The 19,742-nt window shown below is 38.0% G+C and overlaps 3 protein-coding genes across 5 annotated transcripts; 1 reads left to right on the top strand and 2 right to left on the bottom strand.

Moving 5' to 3' along the window:
* Positions 1-6,973: 6,973 nt before the first annotated feature.
* On the top strand, positions 6,974-9,925 carry LOC113284381 (peptide chain release factor 1-like). Of its 2 annotated transcripts, XR_003328115.1 has the most exons (7): positions 6,974-7,482; positions 7,579-7,654; positions 8,095-8,225; positions 8,340-8,410; positions 8,555-8,636; positions 9,498-9,569; positions 9,665-9,801. XR_003328115.1 is itself a non-coding variant. In XM_026533825.1 (6 exons), the coding sequence occupies exons 1-6, from the start codon at positions 7,027-7,029 to the stop codon at positions 9,516-9,518; spliced, it is 837 nt and encodes a 278-aa protein (XP_026389610.1). In that variant the 5' UTR covers positions 6,974-7,026; the 3' UTR covers positions 9,519-9,925. The 2 variants fall into 2 exon arrangements, 1 of the variants encoding a protein (XP_026389610.1); XM_026533825.1 differs by having other exon boundaries at positions 9,498-9,925.
* On the bottom strand, positions 9,810-11,914 carry LOC113284380 (putative clathrin assembly protein At1g33340). Its single transcript, XM_026533824.1, has 2 exons — positions 11,774-11,914; positions 9,810-11,450 (listed from the first exon to the last, which is right to left on the bottom strand). Exon 2 carries the CDS (start codon positions 11,446-11,448, stop codon positions 10,303-10,305), a length of 1,146 nt encoding a protein of 381 aa, XP_026389609.1. The 5' UTR covers positions 11,449-11,450; positions 11,774-11,914; the 3' UTR covers positions 9,810-10,302.
* Positions 11,915-12,687: 773 nt separating this feature from the next.
* Positions 12,688-18,431, bottom strand: LOC113284379 (protein STICHEL-like). 2 transcript variants are annotated; one of them, XM_026533822.1, is made up of 7 exons: positions 18,092-18,431; positions 15,582-17,782; positions 15,158-15,377; positions 14,464-14,955; positions 13,469-14,225; positions 13,016-13,100; positions 12,688-12,929 (listed from the first exon to the last, which is right to left on the bottom strand). In XM_026533822.1, exons 2-7 carry the CDS (start codon positions 17,577-17,579, stop codon positions 12,843-12,845), a joined length of 3,639 nt encoding a protein of 1,212 aa, XP_026389607.1. In that variant the 5' UTR covers positions 17,580-17,782; positions 18,092-18,431; the 3' UTR covers positions 12,688-12,842. The 2 variants fall into 2 exon arrangements, with proteins under 2 accessions (XP_026389607.1, XP_026389608.1); XM_026533823.1 differs by having other exon boundaries at positions 12,688-12,926.
* Positions 18,432-19,742: the final 1,311 nt, after the last annotated feature.

Genomic DNA, 19,742 nt, shown 5'->3' with positions numbered 1-19,742 from the left:
GGTGCTCTCAGAATTATATTGGAATCAGTCCTTACAGATTGCTAAGCGAAATATTGGGTGTGCTTGTTAGACCCCCGTTTTTTCAGTTTAAACTTTAAATGTCAATTCGTCCGCCTTTTCGTCTCTAATGGCTCAACATATCTTGGATTAATTTTCTCCTTGCATCTGCTCGTGTGGCTTTGCATCGAGTTGGTGGTGGCGGCTCCGGTAGATGTTATATTTTCGGAAGCAGAGTGGACTACAAGCTGCGCAGTAATTTATTTGTTTATATCGCCTATGTTGTGTTTGTTATTGTGGCCTTTGGCTTGCATTTTTAGAAGATACTTTTTCTTCATTCTTTTTTATTATTGTAGGGAGAAGTTGCCTTTCCTTCGTTTCTCCATATTATATTATTATAGCATCATTGTGGGACTGTACTCCAATTTGTCCATCTGCGATTGGCAGGAAATGTTTACTTTGCCGTTAATTCGTCAGTATAGATTGGTTGTTGTCGCCTTCTTATGAGGGTCATATAATTGTAGCTTGTTTGAAACGTCTTTCTCGCATTTTTGCGGTTTGGCAATGATATTTCCCTCTTCATTGGAGATTTTAAGATGATACTTCCTCCCCTGGACATCGTTGCTATATATGTATGGTGGTATTGGAGAGGTGGCATTTTGTTAATTACACGTGCCCCTGCCTATGTCTAGTGTTCCAAGTACTCCCTTGGATTGTTGCGCTTCGCGTTGGATTGCGCCAAAATTTCTACTTCGTAGAGTTAGTTTACCTCGTTGTATCGGGTGGCCTCTCTGATGGCTTGGTATTGTACGTACTGTACTCCTTCTTCAACCACCATAATGGTCTTCGTGCTGAATTTTTGTTGTCTATTTTGAAAATCGTTGATGTGGCCATTGGTTGGCAGTAATGCAGTAAGTTGATGCTTCACAAGCTTAGCTCGCCTTTATGTCTATTAATATATTTTAACTTATGACTGAATTTACTGTAGTATGGATGAGGAAATACTCCATTTGACCATCGTTTTGCTGAGACATTATTGTATTAGCACGTTGGACTCGAACGTCGGACTCGTGTGTCTCCACCACGTCAAGGGCTATTGTTTGCAATTATTCACCTGTACATGAAATATTTTTATTCTTGACTTGTATTGCTTGAATCAAAGGCTTACGTGCGAATGAATGTGTTGAGAACGATGGAATGAAGTTTCACTTTGATCGTTTTCGTCTTTTTGTCATGTGACTAGTGTTGGTGTAGTCCGACGTCTTACCACTTTTGTTGGTTATGCATTTCATAAGCCCTCGTGCATTGTCCAAGGGAATGTCTAAAGGTGTTGGTTCTCTCCGTCGTTTTATCTTCCGAGAGGATGTATTCGGTTAGTAATTTTTTTTGAGTCTTCGTGCACATTTCGAGGTGATGTTGAATGGTTCGTCTGGTGGAGTAAGTCCTCTTCTGTTCGAGGCAATGTTTAATGCATTTTGCACAGCTTTTGTAGCATTTGTGACTTAGCCACCTTTGGAATGAAATATTCATTTTTTGTTAAAGTTTATTTTGGCTCTGAAGACTGTATTCATTCCTTCTGCTAGATTAGTTATGAATGACAAGACTGAGGAGTGATCAGTTTCTCATTTGGACAGGTAATCTCTTACAAAATCATATCCATAGCGGATTGAATTATCCTTCTCACCTAATAGATGTCTTTGTGGACGTTTTAATTTTTATGGTGCCCCTTTGGGGTGCACCTGTCCCTTGGCCTTATCGTCAGTTGTTTGATCACATTTTTTGTAGCCATTATTTGTAGGGCGATATTTCGATTCGCACCTTAGCCAAGAGTGAGTCAATTAGTCTGGATACCTCATGTCGTACAGGACATCATTCGACTCGAGATTGTAATGGCATTACCTTAGGTCTGTTTTCCGTCTCGGGTAGCTTAAGGTGTCCACCGCTTCATCTCACTTCGCAAGTTTAGATGGCATTGCCCTTAGGTCTATTTGTCCGTCTTAGGCAGTTTGGACGGTACCCGCATCATTTTATGGAGAATGGGAGGTGTGGCTAGCACCTTACCATACTTAATGGTCTATCGAGAAGATGTTTCCTCGGCTCAGTGCCATACTTAAATGTGATTTTGAGTAGTAACATTATTTATAACACTGTTTACCAGTTCTATAATATCGTAATCTATATGCAATGCAACAATCAAAAATTAATATAAAACGTAAAAATAAACGAGACAAAGAAGAACATAAAAGATTACCCTATACATGATGTTTGATCTAGATACTTCTCTAAAAATCCAAAATATAGTTTTGGATATCACTAAGGAAGATGTAAGGATCTGGATGCCAGCCAAAGATGGAATCTTCTGTGTTAAAAGCACATACAACATGCTCTCGGGTAACAATACAGCCTCATCTGTCAATGACAAAATTATTCAATCTAATATCTGGAAATCCCTATGGAAGAGTAAAGTTACTCACAGGGTTACACTGTTCACCTGGAAGTGCCTACAAGGAATACATTATATTAGAATTAAGCTGGCTACCTATAACATTCATATAGACACTCATTGTGGTATTTGTGGGACTGCTGATGAAACCATTGAGCACCTGTTATTTGATTGTACTCATTCTAAAGCTATCTGGAGAGCTTTTGGCATCAACATTGATAATGTTGCAGAGAACAGTATAAGTGTTTCTGAATGGGTTGAGAGCTGGTTCACTTCTTCCATAATCATCACTGATAAAATAAGCTCCATACTCTAATAATCGGAGCTTGGATTATCTGGAAGGACAGAAATGATGCAGTTTTTCAGGGAGTCTCTCTTAACTCAGAGAATTCTATTCACAGAATTCACTATCATCTACATTCTTGTTTTCCTGATATTGACATGCATACCCCTGGCTTTAATGTTGTTAAGATATCTAACTGGAAGCCTCCTGCATTAAATTGTGTTGAATTTAATGTTGACGCCTCTTTTAATTATGATACTAACCAAGCTGGTACGAGTATTGTTATCTGTGATCATACAAATGCACGCGTAGGGATCAAAGGAAACTACTCAGATTGAGTTCTAAGTCCTGAATCTGCAGAATGCATGTCTATCCAATAAGCATTACAATGGGCTAAAGATTTGCAGTTCACTAACATTATTATTGAAGCTGATGCAATGTTGGTCATCCAATCAATAAAAGAGAACAATCTTCTCATTCAATGGGAAAATACGAATATTCTCAAAGTAATCAAACACTTATTAAGTTTATGTTTTAGTTCTTATTCTTTTGTTTTTGTCAGTAGAGATGATAATCAAGTTGCAGATAATATTGCAAAATCTGTGAGAAAAACAACTACGTCTGTTATCCACACTAATAACTTTGATGAACATCTATGTAGCCTTATGACAAGGGATTTAAATATCCCTCCTTAATTCAATACTTTTTCTTTATCAAAAAAAAAGGGACATAAAAGACGAGATTATAAGTTAATAAGCAAAAAACAGAGGTGTTCAAAGGGAACATTCATATAATTATTCCAAAATAGGACTTCATTAAGGTATATAACCTTTACTTGCTGGGACTTATATAGTCTTTTTTTTTTAAATATTTTATTTATTTATTTATTACATTTTTAACTAATTGGAAGCCTAACAAGCTAAGTTTCAAGTAGCGTACTACCATATTAGTTGACCAGGTTGTCGTGCTATCCTACCAGCGAGCCTCATGAGGAACCAAGCGAGGGAGCCGAAGCGGATAGTGTGGCTATGGTCGTCGCAAGGGGGGGAAGCTAATACTGTCGTCCATGTCAAACTCTGTAATATTGCGTCATCTGGGATTCGAACGTGGGACCTCCTGGAGCGCATGAAATCTCTGTGGAACGCAATAACCAACTGAGCTACAAGACAGTTTTTTTTATGACTGTCTCAAGGGTGAGTGATATATTTTCTAAGGAATGTTCCTTGAACGTGCTAATTTCTCCCCATAGGATTTTAACAGTTTTTATGTTCCGTATTTAATGGTGTTGAAGGAATGTATGCTTCGACTGATACCATATTTGATGGTCTTGAAGGAACGTATCTCTCGAATTTTGTCGGTCTCGTTAGAATGATAAGGGACTCTCATGTCTCATCTTGGAGATGTCTGTTGTTGCTTGGGTGATGACATTCTTAACAACCTTTTCCTTTCACAGAGGATTATATGGTAGATCTTATCTGGCTCCCCTATTTTGCACGTCATCATGGCTTAAATCGTAAGTGTCGGGCTCGTCTACTTTCTATTTGACTCGCTTTCTCCGACATCAATTTTTTTTGTCTCTGTATACTGACTCATGGTGGTAAATTAATACCAGCTTCTCGCTGATGGTGGTAGTAATTACTTCATGGTTTGGCCTTCTCGTGGTGACGCCATGGATTTCCGAGCGATGCAACTCTTGGCATGATTTCAAGGGTGAGTTTCACCTTTATTAGTAAAAATGGGCTATCGTTACTGTGGCTGTAACTTCAAGCATGGACTTCGCCTCTGGCAGCAAGATTGTGCGTCACGGGAATCATAATTCACTGTGGAGTTAAATCGTTAACAATTGCTTCACGGTATACAAGGCTCTTCTTTATGAGATGCTCCTATAATTTAGTACTTAACTAATTGTTCATGCATAAATGATGGTTCGTTCGACACCGTCTTGATTTTGTTGTAAATACAACAAAAGTGGGATAAGAAATTTAAACCCCATCCACCATTGTAGGGCGGCGAGCTTCTTCGCTCGTAGTAGTTCCGCGACTGTTATCTGTTGCTATATAATTTTCACTTCGAGTTTTGGTGTTACTTTTTTGAGAGTAGCATTTCTTCGATGCCTCATTCGTGGATTGTTGTTGGTGCAGCAGATAGTGGGGACCACGGTCACCATTTATTATATATGAGTAATGGTTTCTTTAATTGTCGTCATCGGTGGGGAGCTGGCGTCCTTCATTAGCTTACTTCAAGATTGCTGATATGTTACTTCCCCTTCTAGAGTGGTCATCATTTTTCGTTGGTGCTGGGAGTTAGACTCATCGCCTTGGAGGATATCATTGTGGGATTTTGACTTACAACGTCATGGTTCATTGAGTTATCGTCCGGAGACTTACTACTTATTCCCCATCATGCAATTTTTATTTTTTATTTTTTGTACAGATGAGTGAAATTTACGGCACAGAGTTCCAACAGGCCCGGTTTGGCTAGGTTACCACTGGGCCCGATTGTGTCTGTTAGACTGAAAATAGTGAAAATGAGCTAAATGCAAGTCAATTTGTACTTAGGTTTAAAAAGAACGATTTTTTGGGGACCATGGGTTTTTCGGGACCATGATTTTATTTTGGGTAAAGACATTAGAAGTAATTTTAGGTCACCCCATATCTAGTTATTTATTTAATATCTAATCTACCCTCTTAATTAATTTTAGGTTATGATTAGTGAATGATTTAGTTAAAAATAATTAGTGAGATTAAATTAAAAGATGGGTTTATTATTAGTTGAGTAGAATTATTGAGGGAGTAGAGTTAGAGAAGATGAAGGAGAAAAACATGGAAAATAAATTTTTTTTCCAATTCACTAAGTTTGAGTATTCAAATGATGAAAACTCATCTGATTCTTCATCTCCATCCTCTCCTGGAATATTTGTTAATCTTCAAAATGATCCGGATTTGAACTGGATTTTGAACAGTTCGGTTACTTTATATGAAGAACAAGTAACCGAACTCATCTGAAGCTGTAGTTCGGTTGCCACGTGAGATGAACAAGTAACCGAACTCATCTGAAAGTGTAGTTCGGTTACTTGTTCCAAACACGCAGGTTACCGAACTCTCAAATAATAGAATTTCTAGGAGTTACAACGTTATGTTCGGTTGGTTCTCAACTAACCGAACTTTGGTATACAAAGTTCGGTTGGTTCGCAATCTGCATGCACTTTTGATCTAACCGAACTTTACGTAATATAAGAGTACATAAGTTTACAAAGTTCGGTTCTTTCGCAAACTTGAACCTAACAGCTAACCAACCGAACTCTGAGTTTGGTTTCTGCGATAAAATTGTGAAGTTACCGAACTTAACAAACAAAAAAAATATGAAGTTCCAGCGTCTATGGGCTAAGTTCGGGTACTTTGTAGTTTTAAAAGTTTCTGCGAACAAACCGAACTCTATTGGCTAAGTTCGGTTATTTTGGAACTCAACATAGTGGCACAACAACACAATTCAGTTAGACTGGATTTGTTTTTTTTTCGGTTCTAAGGGTGGAGTTCGGTTACTTTGTAGTTTTAAATTTTTTTTGCGAAACAAACGAACAGAGAGTTCGGTGACTTAGTTTTAAATCCAATAGAACCGAATTGTTCTTCGTGTTCTTCATTTTCAAGAAGTTCGGTTAGTAAACTAGGGTTTTTTGGAAAATCGGCCTAACCGAACATGGCTCTGTAACTCCTATTAAAACCCTATTTTGATGATTTCTATTCGATTGAAGCAATCAAAATCAATTTAAAGTGAAGGGTTTGTTGGAAAATACCTCCGGAGTGGTCCCATGGCAGAATCAGGTTGCGGCTGGCGTCTTTTATACTCGATAAAATTATTATGTAACCGAACTTAATTGTGATTGCATTGATGTTGTTACATTTCTTAAATAGGCGGTGGCGGTGGTGGTGGGAGGAGGTGGTGGTGGTAATCGGTGGTTGGTGGTGGTGATAATCGGCGGTGGTGGGCGGTGGTGGTAATCGGTGGTTGGTGGTGGTGATAATCGGAGGTGGTGGTGGTGGTAATCGGCGGTGATGGGCGGTGCTGGTGGGAGGAGGTGGTGGTTATATATAGGTGGTTATTAGGTTGGTTTTAAATTAAATTAGGTTAAGAATAGGTTAGTCATTTCAACGTTTTAGGACACCCCTTATCACTATAGAGAAGGTGGCCTAATAAAACCATGATCCAAAAAAAAAAAAAAAAAAAAACCATGGTACCTAGAAAATCATTCTTTAAAAACGGGGGAGGCGAGGAGGATTTCCCTGAGAATTCCATCTATCAATCTATGCTGGTAATGGCTCAATCTTTATCCTTAATGAAATGGGTATTCCATCATCATCATCATTATCCAACTATTACATCATCTATGGCTTCTTCTTCTTCTTCTTCAAATTCAAAGAGAATGTTTTCTTTTTTGATGCTTCATTCACAGACACAATTTCAACATTGTGAACCTCCCATTCCTAGGTTAATAAGAATAGGAGGAGGAGGATCAATACTGTATTCAAGTAATCATAATCGTATTTCTTCTCAGCAGCAAAAACGATTGCAAATCAAAGCGTATTCTTCAAGTGGTAACAACAGTGATGGCAACACAGATTTTCTTGAATTATCTGATGAACAGCTTATGAATCAGTGTGAAATGGATACTTTTAAATCTTCTGGTCCTGGAGGACAACATCGTAATAAGCGTGAATCTGCTGTTAGACTCAAACATCTTCCAACTGGTATCATTGCCCAGGTGAGTGAGTGAATCAATAAATTGAAGAACAATTCATTGAATTCACTATTTTGATTAAATTTAAAGAATTGCTAATGTTTGGGCATTGTTTTACAGGCTGCTGAGGATCGTTCGCAACATAAGAATCGTGCATCAGCGTTGTCTCGTCTCCGCACGCTTTTAGCTCTTAAAGGTTCATTTTGCATTTTGCTTTCCATATTTCAAATGCTGGGAGTGAGTAAAGAATGTTAGATGTTTTGTAGTATCCTATCTGTTAAGTAGTGTAACAGGTTCTTTAGGTTTTTCATATGTCACTTTGTTCCAATATATGGTTCATCAGCGCTTTTAGCTCTTAAAAGTTGCATTTTGCTTTCCATATTTCAAATGCTGGGATTGGGTAAAGAATGTTAGATGTTTTGTAGTATAATGTATGTTAAGTAGTGTACGGGTTCTTTAGGTTCTTCATGTGTCACTGTGTTGCAATATATGGTTATGGATGAAGTTTGCATTGCTTTTGTAATAGATAAATTCATGAGTTTTTATCTTGGATGCCGCTCTACTAGGCTTAGATTTATAACAACTGGAGTGTTTGCTGATGGAATGCATGTTTTTCTTCTTCTTTTTTTGAACTAGTCAGGAACACGTTAGACCTTGAGGATTATAAACCTCCTCCAGAACTTCTTCAGATTCTTCCAAAGAAGTCAGCGATTAGAGGTTCAGATACAGGTCCTCAAATCGGGCATAACAATCCAAAGTTTGCTTCAGTATAATTTACACTTTAATGGTTCCATCTTTTTGTACTGGTGTAAAGTGCCAAAATGTTTAGTCGGAATGTTGGATTTCTGTTTGAAGTGCTTCCAAAAATCCATCTTTTCTAGGGAATGCGGGCTTTATTGGATGTAATATATGCTGTTGATGGTTCTGTAGCAGATGCAGCCAAGTTACTGGGGTAATTTGTATATCACTCTTGAAATTATTTATCCTACTTTTCATACACCGTATTGACTACAACTGTTTACAGCTTTGATTGGTTGGTTTTTCTTTACATAACCATCAAACTCAATAATGTGTTTCTTTTTATTTGATATTGTAGGCTAACTACAGGAGGTCTATCTCGGCTGATTTTATCAGATGATTCTCTCAGACTAGCTGTTAATGAGTTCAGGGCAACTAAGGTAGGTGATGCGCCAATTGAGTTCTTATAATTTGAGATAGGATGGTTTTTAGATCTAGTATGCAATTTTTTAATATAATGCTTCGGGAATCCTAGCGTCAAGGAGTGCCTCGATTGTGAAAGTCTGATGTAAACTCACAGATGTCAGTAAAACTGGGTTGACTGCAGCCATGGTCGCCTAGATCATATTGCATTCTCATCATGACCTTGAAGCCTCAATCCCTTAGAAATTTTTTCTCAGCCAACGATGCAACCTAGGTTTGGTAATTTGGTTGTTCCACTCTTAAACTTGACACTTTTTTTGTCGTCTGAAAATCTCTCCGAATTTCTAAGTTAAGTTCCTTTGGATCCCAAATTCTTGTGCAGAAGGTCTTGTTTTCTGAACCACCTATTTTAACTTGAGAACTCTGTTACTTTTAACTTATGGTATTGTTGTCGAGGAATGAGTCGTACTTACTCCTAAATTTGGTGTGCTTGTGATTTATCTACCTTGAAGTGTGAGGCTTTGAGCTCCATATGTTCTGAAAGCTCCTATAACATCAGATTTCTCACCCGCCATCTCGGAGATTCTCATTTCTCTGTCATCAGTGTCATCAGTTTTGGCTTTATACCTTTATAGAGAGCCCTCACTTATCACATTTGTCCTTAGATGAATTTTAAACATAAGTTAGGTTGAATTTGATATGTTCAGTTGAATTTGCAAAATTCTGTCCACTGTGAACTTTACCTCCCTCGTCTCTGTAACTTAGCCGCCACCGCCAGGATTTAAACCACAGCGCTTGTATCTTTCTCCGTTTCTATTTTGTAGAACAATTAAATGCACGACTCTTACTTGGTGCTATTTGTATGGGTTTCTGTGCAGGGTATGAAGCCTCTCAAATAAGATAGATACGTGACTATTGCAATGACGTCTATGCCAGTCAATCCAGTCGAGGTTTCACGCTCAACATACCATATGAATATCTTACATGTATATGAAAATCCTTGTTTCATTACTTGTGTGATGGAGATTCTATCTTTTCTGTGCAGCATTTCAATGAGAAAATTGCATTTTGCTGTGGTGCCATAAAAGCTGTGAACAGTGAATGAAATTGAAAGATATGCTTTTATTCCATTTTTGTATTATTTTGCACACTAATTGAAAGTACAGACCCTGTACTTTTTTGTAAAGAGCCCCTTATGTGGGACAATTCATGCTCATCATATCAGTTCGAACTATGATTATAGCTGATGATCCTAGTTCACGACTATATGTAATACAAAAATTATAAGTTCATTCATCATTCTTCCCTCTAAACCTGCATAACTGTGTCGTGCATTCTGATGCTAAGACTCGATATATGTTCTGCATCATTCTTCCCTCTAAACCCCTGCATACTTGTGTCATGCATTCTGATGTATATTCTGGGATCTTTACGCTGGGTTGCAGGTATGCCCAGGGAGTGAAATTAGCTTGACTATGTTTGGCAAAATCTCATCAGTGTTCGAGAAAATTTTATGGTAGAAAACAGTCGATAACGTACTAGGAGAACACCATGGGGTTTCTTCTCAATGTCAAAATTTCCCCAGTTTCTGGTGGCGAAAAAACAAAGAATGAAAAGGGGGTAAAAGTAAAACAAAATCATCAATCATTCATCCATGCATGTACTGAAGGCAATCAATTAGTTCTAATCATCAAACAATACCCATTCTGTACTTATTTGTGTCTCCAATTTACATGAGAATAGAGAAGTGGTGGAAGATGTACCAATGGCTAATTCCTCAGGAACTTCAGAATCTTCATGACTTATAACCGATTTATCATCGTCTACAATCGAAATGGAACTACTTACTTCTCCCATGTTGTTGTCATTTACATATTGTTCCATGACCAAAACATGATCAATTGTGATAATTTTAGTAGTTGGAAACTTCAATGCCAGTTTCATACTAGTACTACTACTACCTACTACTCTATTGTACTTCTGGAAGAATTCAGATAGTTCACTACTCTGTCGACAAGCTTTCTTAAGTAACTTAAGAGCTTGAGCTTGTATCGCATGATCCTTGAGATCGAAAAACGAATTCGCAAGAATTGCAACTTCATCACAGAAGTTGTTATAAACTTGCGAAGTCTCTTTTAGTATATTATGCAGGGCAGCTCGAGTAAGACTGTCAGAAGTAGATATGATATCTAGTACGGAAGAGCAATTTAATACCTGATCAAGAAAGAGTTGAAGCTTCGGTAACCCGCGAAGATTAAGATTAATCTCCGTTGTGTTCTTATCATATTGTGGTTCAAGCTTTCCAGCTTGGTTCATGAACCAACTCATTCTTTCTTCTATAAAACTTGCATAATTATGGAGGAAATAATTATGGTTGAGGTGGTGGTGGTGGCGGCGATGGTGTTGGCTTAAGATTTCAAGATGACCATTAAGATGAGATTTTCGAAAGCCTTGTTCAAACTTACGATCACCACCACGGAGCAGACGGTGTACCAATAAAAGCATTTTGAGTGCAACGAAATGATTCTTGGTCTTACGGAGACGATTCGAGATTTTCTGAGAGAGGTATGGGATTGAAATGGAAGACGGAGATGAGTTTGATACAAGAAAAAGGATTTCATGAAGTTGTTTATCATCAATAGGGTGTTCATCATGGCTTGTTGCACGTAAAATAGCGATTTCTATGTCTGATAAATAACCATCTTTTCTGTATATCATGGCTTTGCTTATTGATGCTTGATCTTTTACTGACCCAAGAACTAATCTCAGTTTGCTTTGTACATCCATCATATATGATGATGATGATTGATGCTTGCTTAATCCAAACATGTCTGCAAATTAAGGGAGTGGGAGTATTATATATTAGGACAACAGTGTGTATGAAAGGGGGAGATACAAGGGGTTTGTGTTTCAAGAATCAAATCTTTGATTAAAATAAGGTAATTGTGTTTGTTTTTCCTCTCTAAAGGGAGTGACTAAAAGATTTAAAGTCCATAATAGTTGAAGAAATGTTTGTTTTATTAATCAAATCAGTGTATGGGGATTGAAGTTCTTTGTCAATTTTTTCATTCTTCTTACATCTAGTGGGCACCGAGGCCGTTACCACCAGAACCAGAATTGAAAATAGGAGAAACTGACGGAAAAAAAATCTCACCTTCGAGGAAGCGAACGCTGAATAAGAACAAAATTTATGAAAATTTTGTGAAAATATGCATAAAGACGCGTATATGAAATGACCAACTCCTCAGTGCACATCTGAGGCAATTGCTTGCAGGAAATATGAACAACCAAGACAATTGAGGTTTGCAGCACAAGTAGGGTAATTAAAAAGAGCTAAAAGAGTACTCTTGGCACTTCACTACTTTGGGATTTATAAAAATGAAAATATTCCAATAGTCAACCCTATTAAACAACAACATATATTTTTTGTGTGTTAGTTGTTTGTGGAGAAGGAACCTCATTCCTAAAGAACATGGTTCTTTTCTTCTTTTTTTTTCTCTTCATTCTCTATCAATATTTATGTATATATCCCATCACTTTGAAAGATATACAAAATGTTCTCACATTCACAACACCACTCTCAAGGTTTACTATGATTTGATTTGACTCATAAGAGTGGCTTCATTTCTTGCTTTTGCTTATTGTGTTTCTTTAACTCAACTAGCTTCTATTAGTAATCATTACGTAAATTCTGGTACTAAATGGTCCGGAGTTCGAATGCCACTTGCACTGGGATGAAAGGGATTTTTCTTCTTTTTCTAAGTTACGCCCAAATCATTTTTTTTTACTGTAAAACAGTTGTTTCAACATTTTGGGTAAAAAATATTTTATAAAAAAGCTTGACAAGCGGTTGTGATTCGGACGCACTTAACCGTTATAAGGGCCTGGCACACATATACTCCAGGTTCTGCTGCTTCTGCAGCACTCCACCTTAAAACCCAGCAAGTAGCCTCTTAGATAAATCTGAATGAATGCAGAAAGATTTAAGAACATAAATGGCTTGGTCAGATATCAAAATGAGAATGCAGAAAGAAATCGAAAACATAGAAAGAAACCAGGTTGCAGGAATTCAACAGTTTCATTAACAAAAGAATTTAGTTTCGCAACAATGCTACGAGTAATAACAAAAGTTGCAAAACTTCTGTTTTCCATTTTATCTCTAAAGAATGGTTTGATGCTAAACATAATATACAGATAAATTCTGAGTATAAACACCATGACTTTCATCTTCTTAATCTGCTTTCCTTCAGGTTCATTCGAAACGATGCAGCCTCGTCTTGTGAACGATTTGCCCTTCCCGGCTTGGCCTGCTTTAGATACAAAATTGTAACAGTGACTATTTTATTGTTGTCTAAACAGAATTCTCTTATGTGAAATTGAGCATAGAAAAATATACCTCACTACGTCTGTTGTGATGTCTCCTTGTTTTCCAGCAACGAAACGCATTACAACCGCCAGCACTGCTGCCTGATTCATATCCCCTAAAACAGAGATCGAGATAGCACACATGAGTAACAAATACGGTTGTAACTTTTTTTAATTCTATCTGCAAAATATGGACACTGAACCCATGCTTAGGATGATTCTTGGAACTTTTTCCAACCTATACAATATTCCCAAAATTGGGAATTTGGGAGTATAAATAAGAGGAGCTCAGATTCAGCAGTGCCCAAAAGAGAGCAAACTTTCAAAATATTCAAACCATGCAGCCTTTAAGAATGTACTACTCCAGTATTTCACCATCTAAATCGAGAGAGGTTTTTAATTAACTAATGCAGATCAAAATTAATGTAAATGCATGGTTCAGTTCTTCTAAAGAAAATAACTGAAACATGTGGAAATGACTTACAGGTTCTCTTTCTTTGACTTGTTAATACTGTTATCATGCAACAAGCTTGGAGACATGGGCCAACGATCAAACCTTTGACCACCTTGTTCCTTCAGGAAATGCCTTCCACCACTAAGTTCATGATGCAGCTCGGTCTCCCAATCTTGGGAAGATATCCCTACTGCTACTTTAACTGCCTGATTATGGCCACTGATGCCATCTTCCGGGAGTATTTGATTCTTCTCTGGTTTCAACCTACTAAATGATTCAGTATTTCCCCTCTCGGCACTCTTTAAGTATGCACTGTCCATCCTCCTCCCTTGAATAATGTTTTCTACTCTTTGTGGTGTTGTATCTTGCTTCCTTCCTTTCATGTAATGTCTTCGAGGGTTCCCGTCTTCCTGAAACGAAGAGTGTCTAATCTGTTCTAGAACTCTACTTGGAAAATTACTTTCGGAACCATTAGAAAACTCTTTTGCTAATAAATCTAGTTCCCGTAACAGGTCTGGGTGCGAATGACCATTTCTCTTGTACCGGAAATTCCCTTCTTCTGTATTCATCTTATTTGCTTCAGTCTCCTGCAATGCCATTGAAGAGTTTGGCAAACTGAGGGGTTTCCCTGTGTTTATGGAAGCCTCCCCTTCTGCCAATAGTCCTATTTTAACTTCCACACTGTGTCTCAAAACAACTTCTATTGAATTTGTGATACTACTTAAAAATCCCTCAGCTCTGGACTTGATATCTTCGTCGTTAAACTGGATTGAAGCAATCATGAGACCTACAGAGAGAATATCTCTTAGATTAGACTGCAGAGAAAGGACCATTTCGGTATTGACAGTAATCAGCATTTAGCTACCAGTTACTAGAAAATATTAACTTTTGAAATCCTTCAATGAAATACAATCCTACAAATCGTTGTCCTCTAGTTAATCACGAAAACAATAGCAAAAAGAAAGGACAGCTAGCAAAACCATTGAATCTGTCTAAGAACTTAATAGCAAACAAGTAGGTATTACCTTTGATTTTACAGATTGATACAAGCTTTGCATGCTCATGAAGCAGCTGTCTCAACGTCTTTGAGTGGCATTTATCTATACATCTCTCCCAGATATCATCCAACTTGTCTGGCCTTATATATCTGAAGACACTGCTATTGTGAGAGGTAGCAGATGTATCTCCTTCGAAGAGCTGATTACAGGACACGGTCGAATAACCATCAACTGTTTTAGACAATGAAGTTGAAGAAGATGTAGATTTCTGTAGATGATCACACTTCTTTCTATGCACAGAAAATTCTCTCGAAGTGCTTGTTTGTGCTTCCTCTGTTGACTTAGAGCTCTGTCTTCCACAACTGCTTGAATGAGAAAGATCTTGAGATGGGACAGAACCTAGTTGCAGTAAGGCAGCTGTGAACCATGTCTGCCGCTCACTTGAAACCCTGAGCTGCTTTTCAGCATCTGATAGAAGCTTCAGAGATTGCTTTAATCTTTCGACTTCTGCTTCAGTCACTGAAATTCCCACCCCAAAAATTAAATAATTAAAAAAGAAATGAGAGAACAGACAGAAGGACCAACCAAAATTGAAATGATAACTTCGAATAAATACCCATGCGGTGTAGAAAATGATCTAGTGACTAATTGTTTTTGTTTGTACTAACTAGGTTTCTTAAAGCAGTTGGCAAATAACTAAATAAGAGAGTTTTGTACTTACAACTTCGCCCACCGAAGAATGAACCACTGCCTTTTGAGTCCACCATACAGTAAGTTCCAGCAATTATATCCATAATAAGGCCTGCTAATTGAGACGTCAATGACATCGGATCAACACCTGAATCCATCAATTGTCTCGCTTTCCTCACTGTTTCAGCCGTTTCTGATGACATTGCCAACTCCAACAGATCAAGTAATTTATCATCTGACACTACGCCAACCTATGAACAAATCATGCCAAATTTAAGTATTGTAGTGATTAAAAGTTAGGCCAAGACGAGCAAAAAAGCTATTTCATACAGATCTTCTTTTCTGCCATAGAGTAGATAAAATCAAAATGTATACAGATCCTCTTTTCTTCCATAGAGTAGAATCAGCAGATAAAATGTACCGGATAAAAAGTCAGAATGGAAGAGCAAACTTACAAGTTCATTTACTAGAGACGTGTCAATTCTTTTCCCAAGCAAACTCAACTGTTCGAGAATAGTTTCTGCATCACGAAGTGAACCATCTGCATTCAAGGTGATCAGATCCAAAGCATCTGACTCAAATTCAAGGTTCTCCTTTGCGCATAGCTTCTCCAACCTAGTTGAAATATCAGCATCTTTGATCTTGTTAAAGAGGAATTTCTGACACCGCGAAAGTAGTGTGCGTGGAACATTTTCAACATCAGTTGTTATAAATATGAAAACAACATGTGCTGGCGGTTCTTCAAGAAACTTTAGAAGTGAAGACCATGCTTTGGGAGGTAACAAGTGACACTCTTCCACAATAAAGACCGTGTAACGTGCAGAATGCGACGGTGGTGCCATCATTAGAGTTTTCATCAAGTACCTAAGTCGATCTATAGCTTTCTTATTGGTGGCCACCACTTCTCTTAGGTCCCTACCTTTTCCAGATAGGAACTCAGTGCATTCCGTACAGATTCCACATGGCTTAGTTTCTTCAGTAGCCAAGCAATTCAAAGAAGCAGCGAATATCCTTGCTGCAGATGTTTTTCCTGTTCCCTTAGGTCCATGGAAAAGATAAACTGGAGCAATTCTTCCTCTTGAAATTGAATTACTTAGTGACTGCACCACAATCTTCTGCCCGATTAAATCATGAAAAGACGTCGGTCTATACTTTTCACTCAAGCTTTGAAAATGGTCCGGCTTGCTCTCTTTGTTTCCTTCTGGAGCTCCATCCTCTAAACCTTCAAGGCTTCTACGATGTAATGACCATCTCCTTCCATCCAACCGGCTCAAGGCCTCCAAGTCAAGCTCCTCAAAGTTAGTTGAAAGATCCCCATCACTTTCCTCCGTATATATAGATGATGTTCCTCTGCCATCACAACTGTAAGTCAACAACTGCAGACCTTTGGCAGACTTTGAGACAAGCTTATGCTTGTTTGACTTAGACGAGTGATGCTTATGGTAAACCGTTCGGCTTCCACAGAGAATGCTACTTCCTTTTCTCCTTAAAGTTTCAGAAAGTGAAGGAGATTGGAAACTTCCAACGCTCCTGTGTTTAGGTGACCTTGACCAATAGCAACATCCTTGGTTTGCTGGTAAATCTAAGGGGTCTAAATCCACATCCGCTGAAGCTGATGTTCCATCCCAAGACTCAACTGTACTAGGATTTCGCTGTCCATATATATTGGGAGAACTGATTGATACAGGTGTACAGGAAACAGAAGATTCCACTTTCTTTATATTTCGTAAGTGCTTCGGGGTGTTGGAGAAAATGTCATACTTAGACAGCAATGGAGATGCAGATCTTGAACTATATGCACTTTCTCGATTCAAGTCACATTCTGAACTTTGTAGGTCCTCGGAATTGCAATTTTCCGTGTCTTCAGAATGCTCAATAGGTGCATGCTCTTTCCCTAAGGACATGGATGGACGCTTCAGAGGCTTCAAGTTTCTGAAACGGTGCTTCCTTGAAATTGCTGACCTCCTCTTGAACTTGGTAGCTGTTCGTTTCATCGGTTTCATCAGATTTGACTCTCTGGCTTTAAAAAGCATTCGAGGATTGTCGAGATATGTCTCACTCTTGGAATCTTCATCGTGAGCATTGTTCAGGCTATCATTTACACTTTCAGAGTCTGATAACATATCTTTCCCATCTAACTTCACCCTGCTTTCACTCGAATTGTTAGTTGGAAACCTCCAGTTGTATAACGACACCATTTTAGGAGTTTCATCGCGTTGCAAAGATAAGTGAGACCCAACCTCAGGATACCCTCCAGAGCTTATTCGACTAGAGTTTCCTGGGGCTCCTTTAACCCACTTCTCTCGAGAAGCTACAAATGAAGATCTAGAACTCGAAGGTGACCTCAATGAACAACTAGTCTCTGGGTCACGCAAAATCCTTGCTGCTTTACGAAGAGAAACAAGTTCCTTCTTCCAGTGAAGCTCACTTGGTTCAACACTAACCATCGACATTTTCCCCTCAAAGCTTAGAAGACTGATCTAGTCACTGTGCAAATCCAATTCTATACTTACCCAAACACCTCAATTTACTCATACATTACACCTACAGATGATTGTTTCAATAGCCGTCTTAAATTCTACCTTTCGTAAAACCTTAAAACCAAAATTATAATTGTTAAGGACGCCTCGATCTCAAGACAATTAACATACAGAACCTGCAACAAAATATCACCAACAGTACATTATGTAGTGACCAGAAAAACTCAACATGATATGAGCAAACAGTAATCATATCCATCCAACAACAAAAAATCCCAAAAAAATTAAAATTTTCAGTGTGGGATATTATGAATAACCCAGAGGCAAACATCTAATAGTCAAATCTAAATGTTTTTTCATTCTTGTAATCACACTATAAAATCAGCATTGAAAATGAAACTGGGGCTAATTCAAGATTCAGTATTTCACATTAAAACATTGCTAATTAAACAAAAATGAAGCTTTTGAAGGAAAAAGGGTTCTACCTTGTAAAATCTGTCTCCTTTTGTGGTCTTCTAGCACAATACCAGACCCACTGCTACTACAACAAGAAGAAGACGAATGGATTGAATAATGAAATGGGGGTAAATGGGTTTTGCAGGATGTAGTAGAGAATGAAAAAAAAAAAGGAAAGATCTTTGAAAGATCTGAAAAAGTAGAAGTTTTTTCTAGGGTTTCATTTTGGTTTTTTTAAGTGTCTGTGCTGCTGCTGCTGCTGCTGTTTTTGTGTGAATATAATCAAATTCTCCCTCCAAATACGCTGAGATTCTGTAAAGTATGGTAAGAGTATCTTATTAATTTATTACACCAAAGATTTTCAAACATCCCATGCCTTGTTTTAAAAGGTACACAGTGTTGGGGCACATGGTTTAAGATATTTTTTGGGTAAATGCAGACATAACAAAAATTACATATTTTTTTCTTTTTCTGTATGCTGGAATCTGGAGTAAAGGGGCATGACAACCTGAATAAACACATCCCGCCGGACCTCTTCTTTGGTAGTATGCATCGATGGTCCCCATCTCCGACCTTGTATGGAGACCTAGCGTCGGGATTGTTTTTTATTTTATTCTTCTCGTGGTGGGAAGGACAAACAAAAGGTACGAAAACTAATTAGGGAATATTTCGGCTAAGAAAACAACCAGAATGGAGATATTTTAGCTACAAAAGTGACTAGAATATAAGAGAGGAGAAAGCAATCATTTCTCATTAACATGGTCGACTCTAGCATAGGTTGCTAGATTGTGGGCAACTACATATCTAAATTCCTCAACCAGTCTGCGGATCTCAGCTAGGTGATACCTTATTCTCCATGGAGGTTCTTGGGCATTGGAGTTGATAAGGCTAATTATCACTTGGGCATCTCCTTCCACAATTCAGATATGTGGCGTACTCCAACACATGGATGTACCCGCAGGATTTTGCACGGAGAGGAGAGCTTTCTTGAAAATAGATAAATTCATACCCCATAAATGTTGGATATTGGCTTGATTTTTAGGAAACATCAGTGTGATTTCATAAATCAGTTTTTTACTGATTTTTGGAATGTGTTTAGACTTCTATCTAAACAAGGGTTTCCTAAATTAGAGTAAAGCTTGGTTTCCTATTTGAAGTATTGTAAGCCTATAAATAAAGGCATAACCTTTAGGTTATAGGTATCTACATCATCTACATCAACTACATCAATATTGTCTAAACCCTTAGGTTGTAGATATCTCCTCACAAAGAAAAGAAGTAATCTCTTCATCAGAGAGATGTAGATCCTCTAATAGCTTTAGGGCTGAGAGAGTTGAAGGTGAGTTGAGAATGTGAAGAAGAAAAAGAAGGGGTGTTGGGTGTCATGTGCATTGTGTATTCTCTGATATATGAATGAAGTGAATTTCTGCTGCCCGTGGACGTAGGCCATTGCCGAACCACGTAAATCTGTGTGTCTTGTGTGTTCTATGTGCATTAGCTTCCGTTGAATGTTCTAGTTTTCGTTTCTGATGCCTGATCCTGTGAAGCCTTGAGGAACAATAAGAACCTCTCGGCACAACAAACTGGTATCAGAGCTTAGGTCTAGGTTCTTGAAATCTAGGGTTTGCTCGTTTGGATTGGGTCAAAAAAGGTATGTGAAGATATCAAAGAAGATGTCAA

The sequence above is a fragment of the Papaver somniferum genome, chromosome 5 (assembly GCF_003573695.1).
Source record: "Papaver somniferum cultivar HN1 chromosome 5, ASM357369v1, whole genome shotgun sequence".
Lineage (NCBI taxonomy): Eukaryota > Viridiplantae > Streptophyta > Magnoliopsida > Ranunculales > Papaveraceae > Papaver > Papaver somniferum.
The sequence above is the reverse complement of the archived record's forward strand: the minus strand, read 5'-3'. Positions and strand labels throughout refer to the sequence as shown.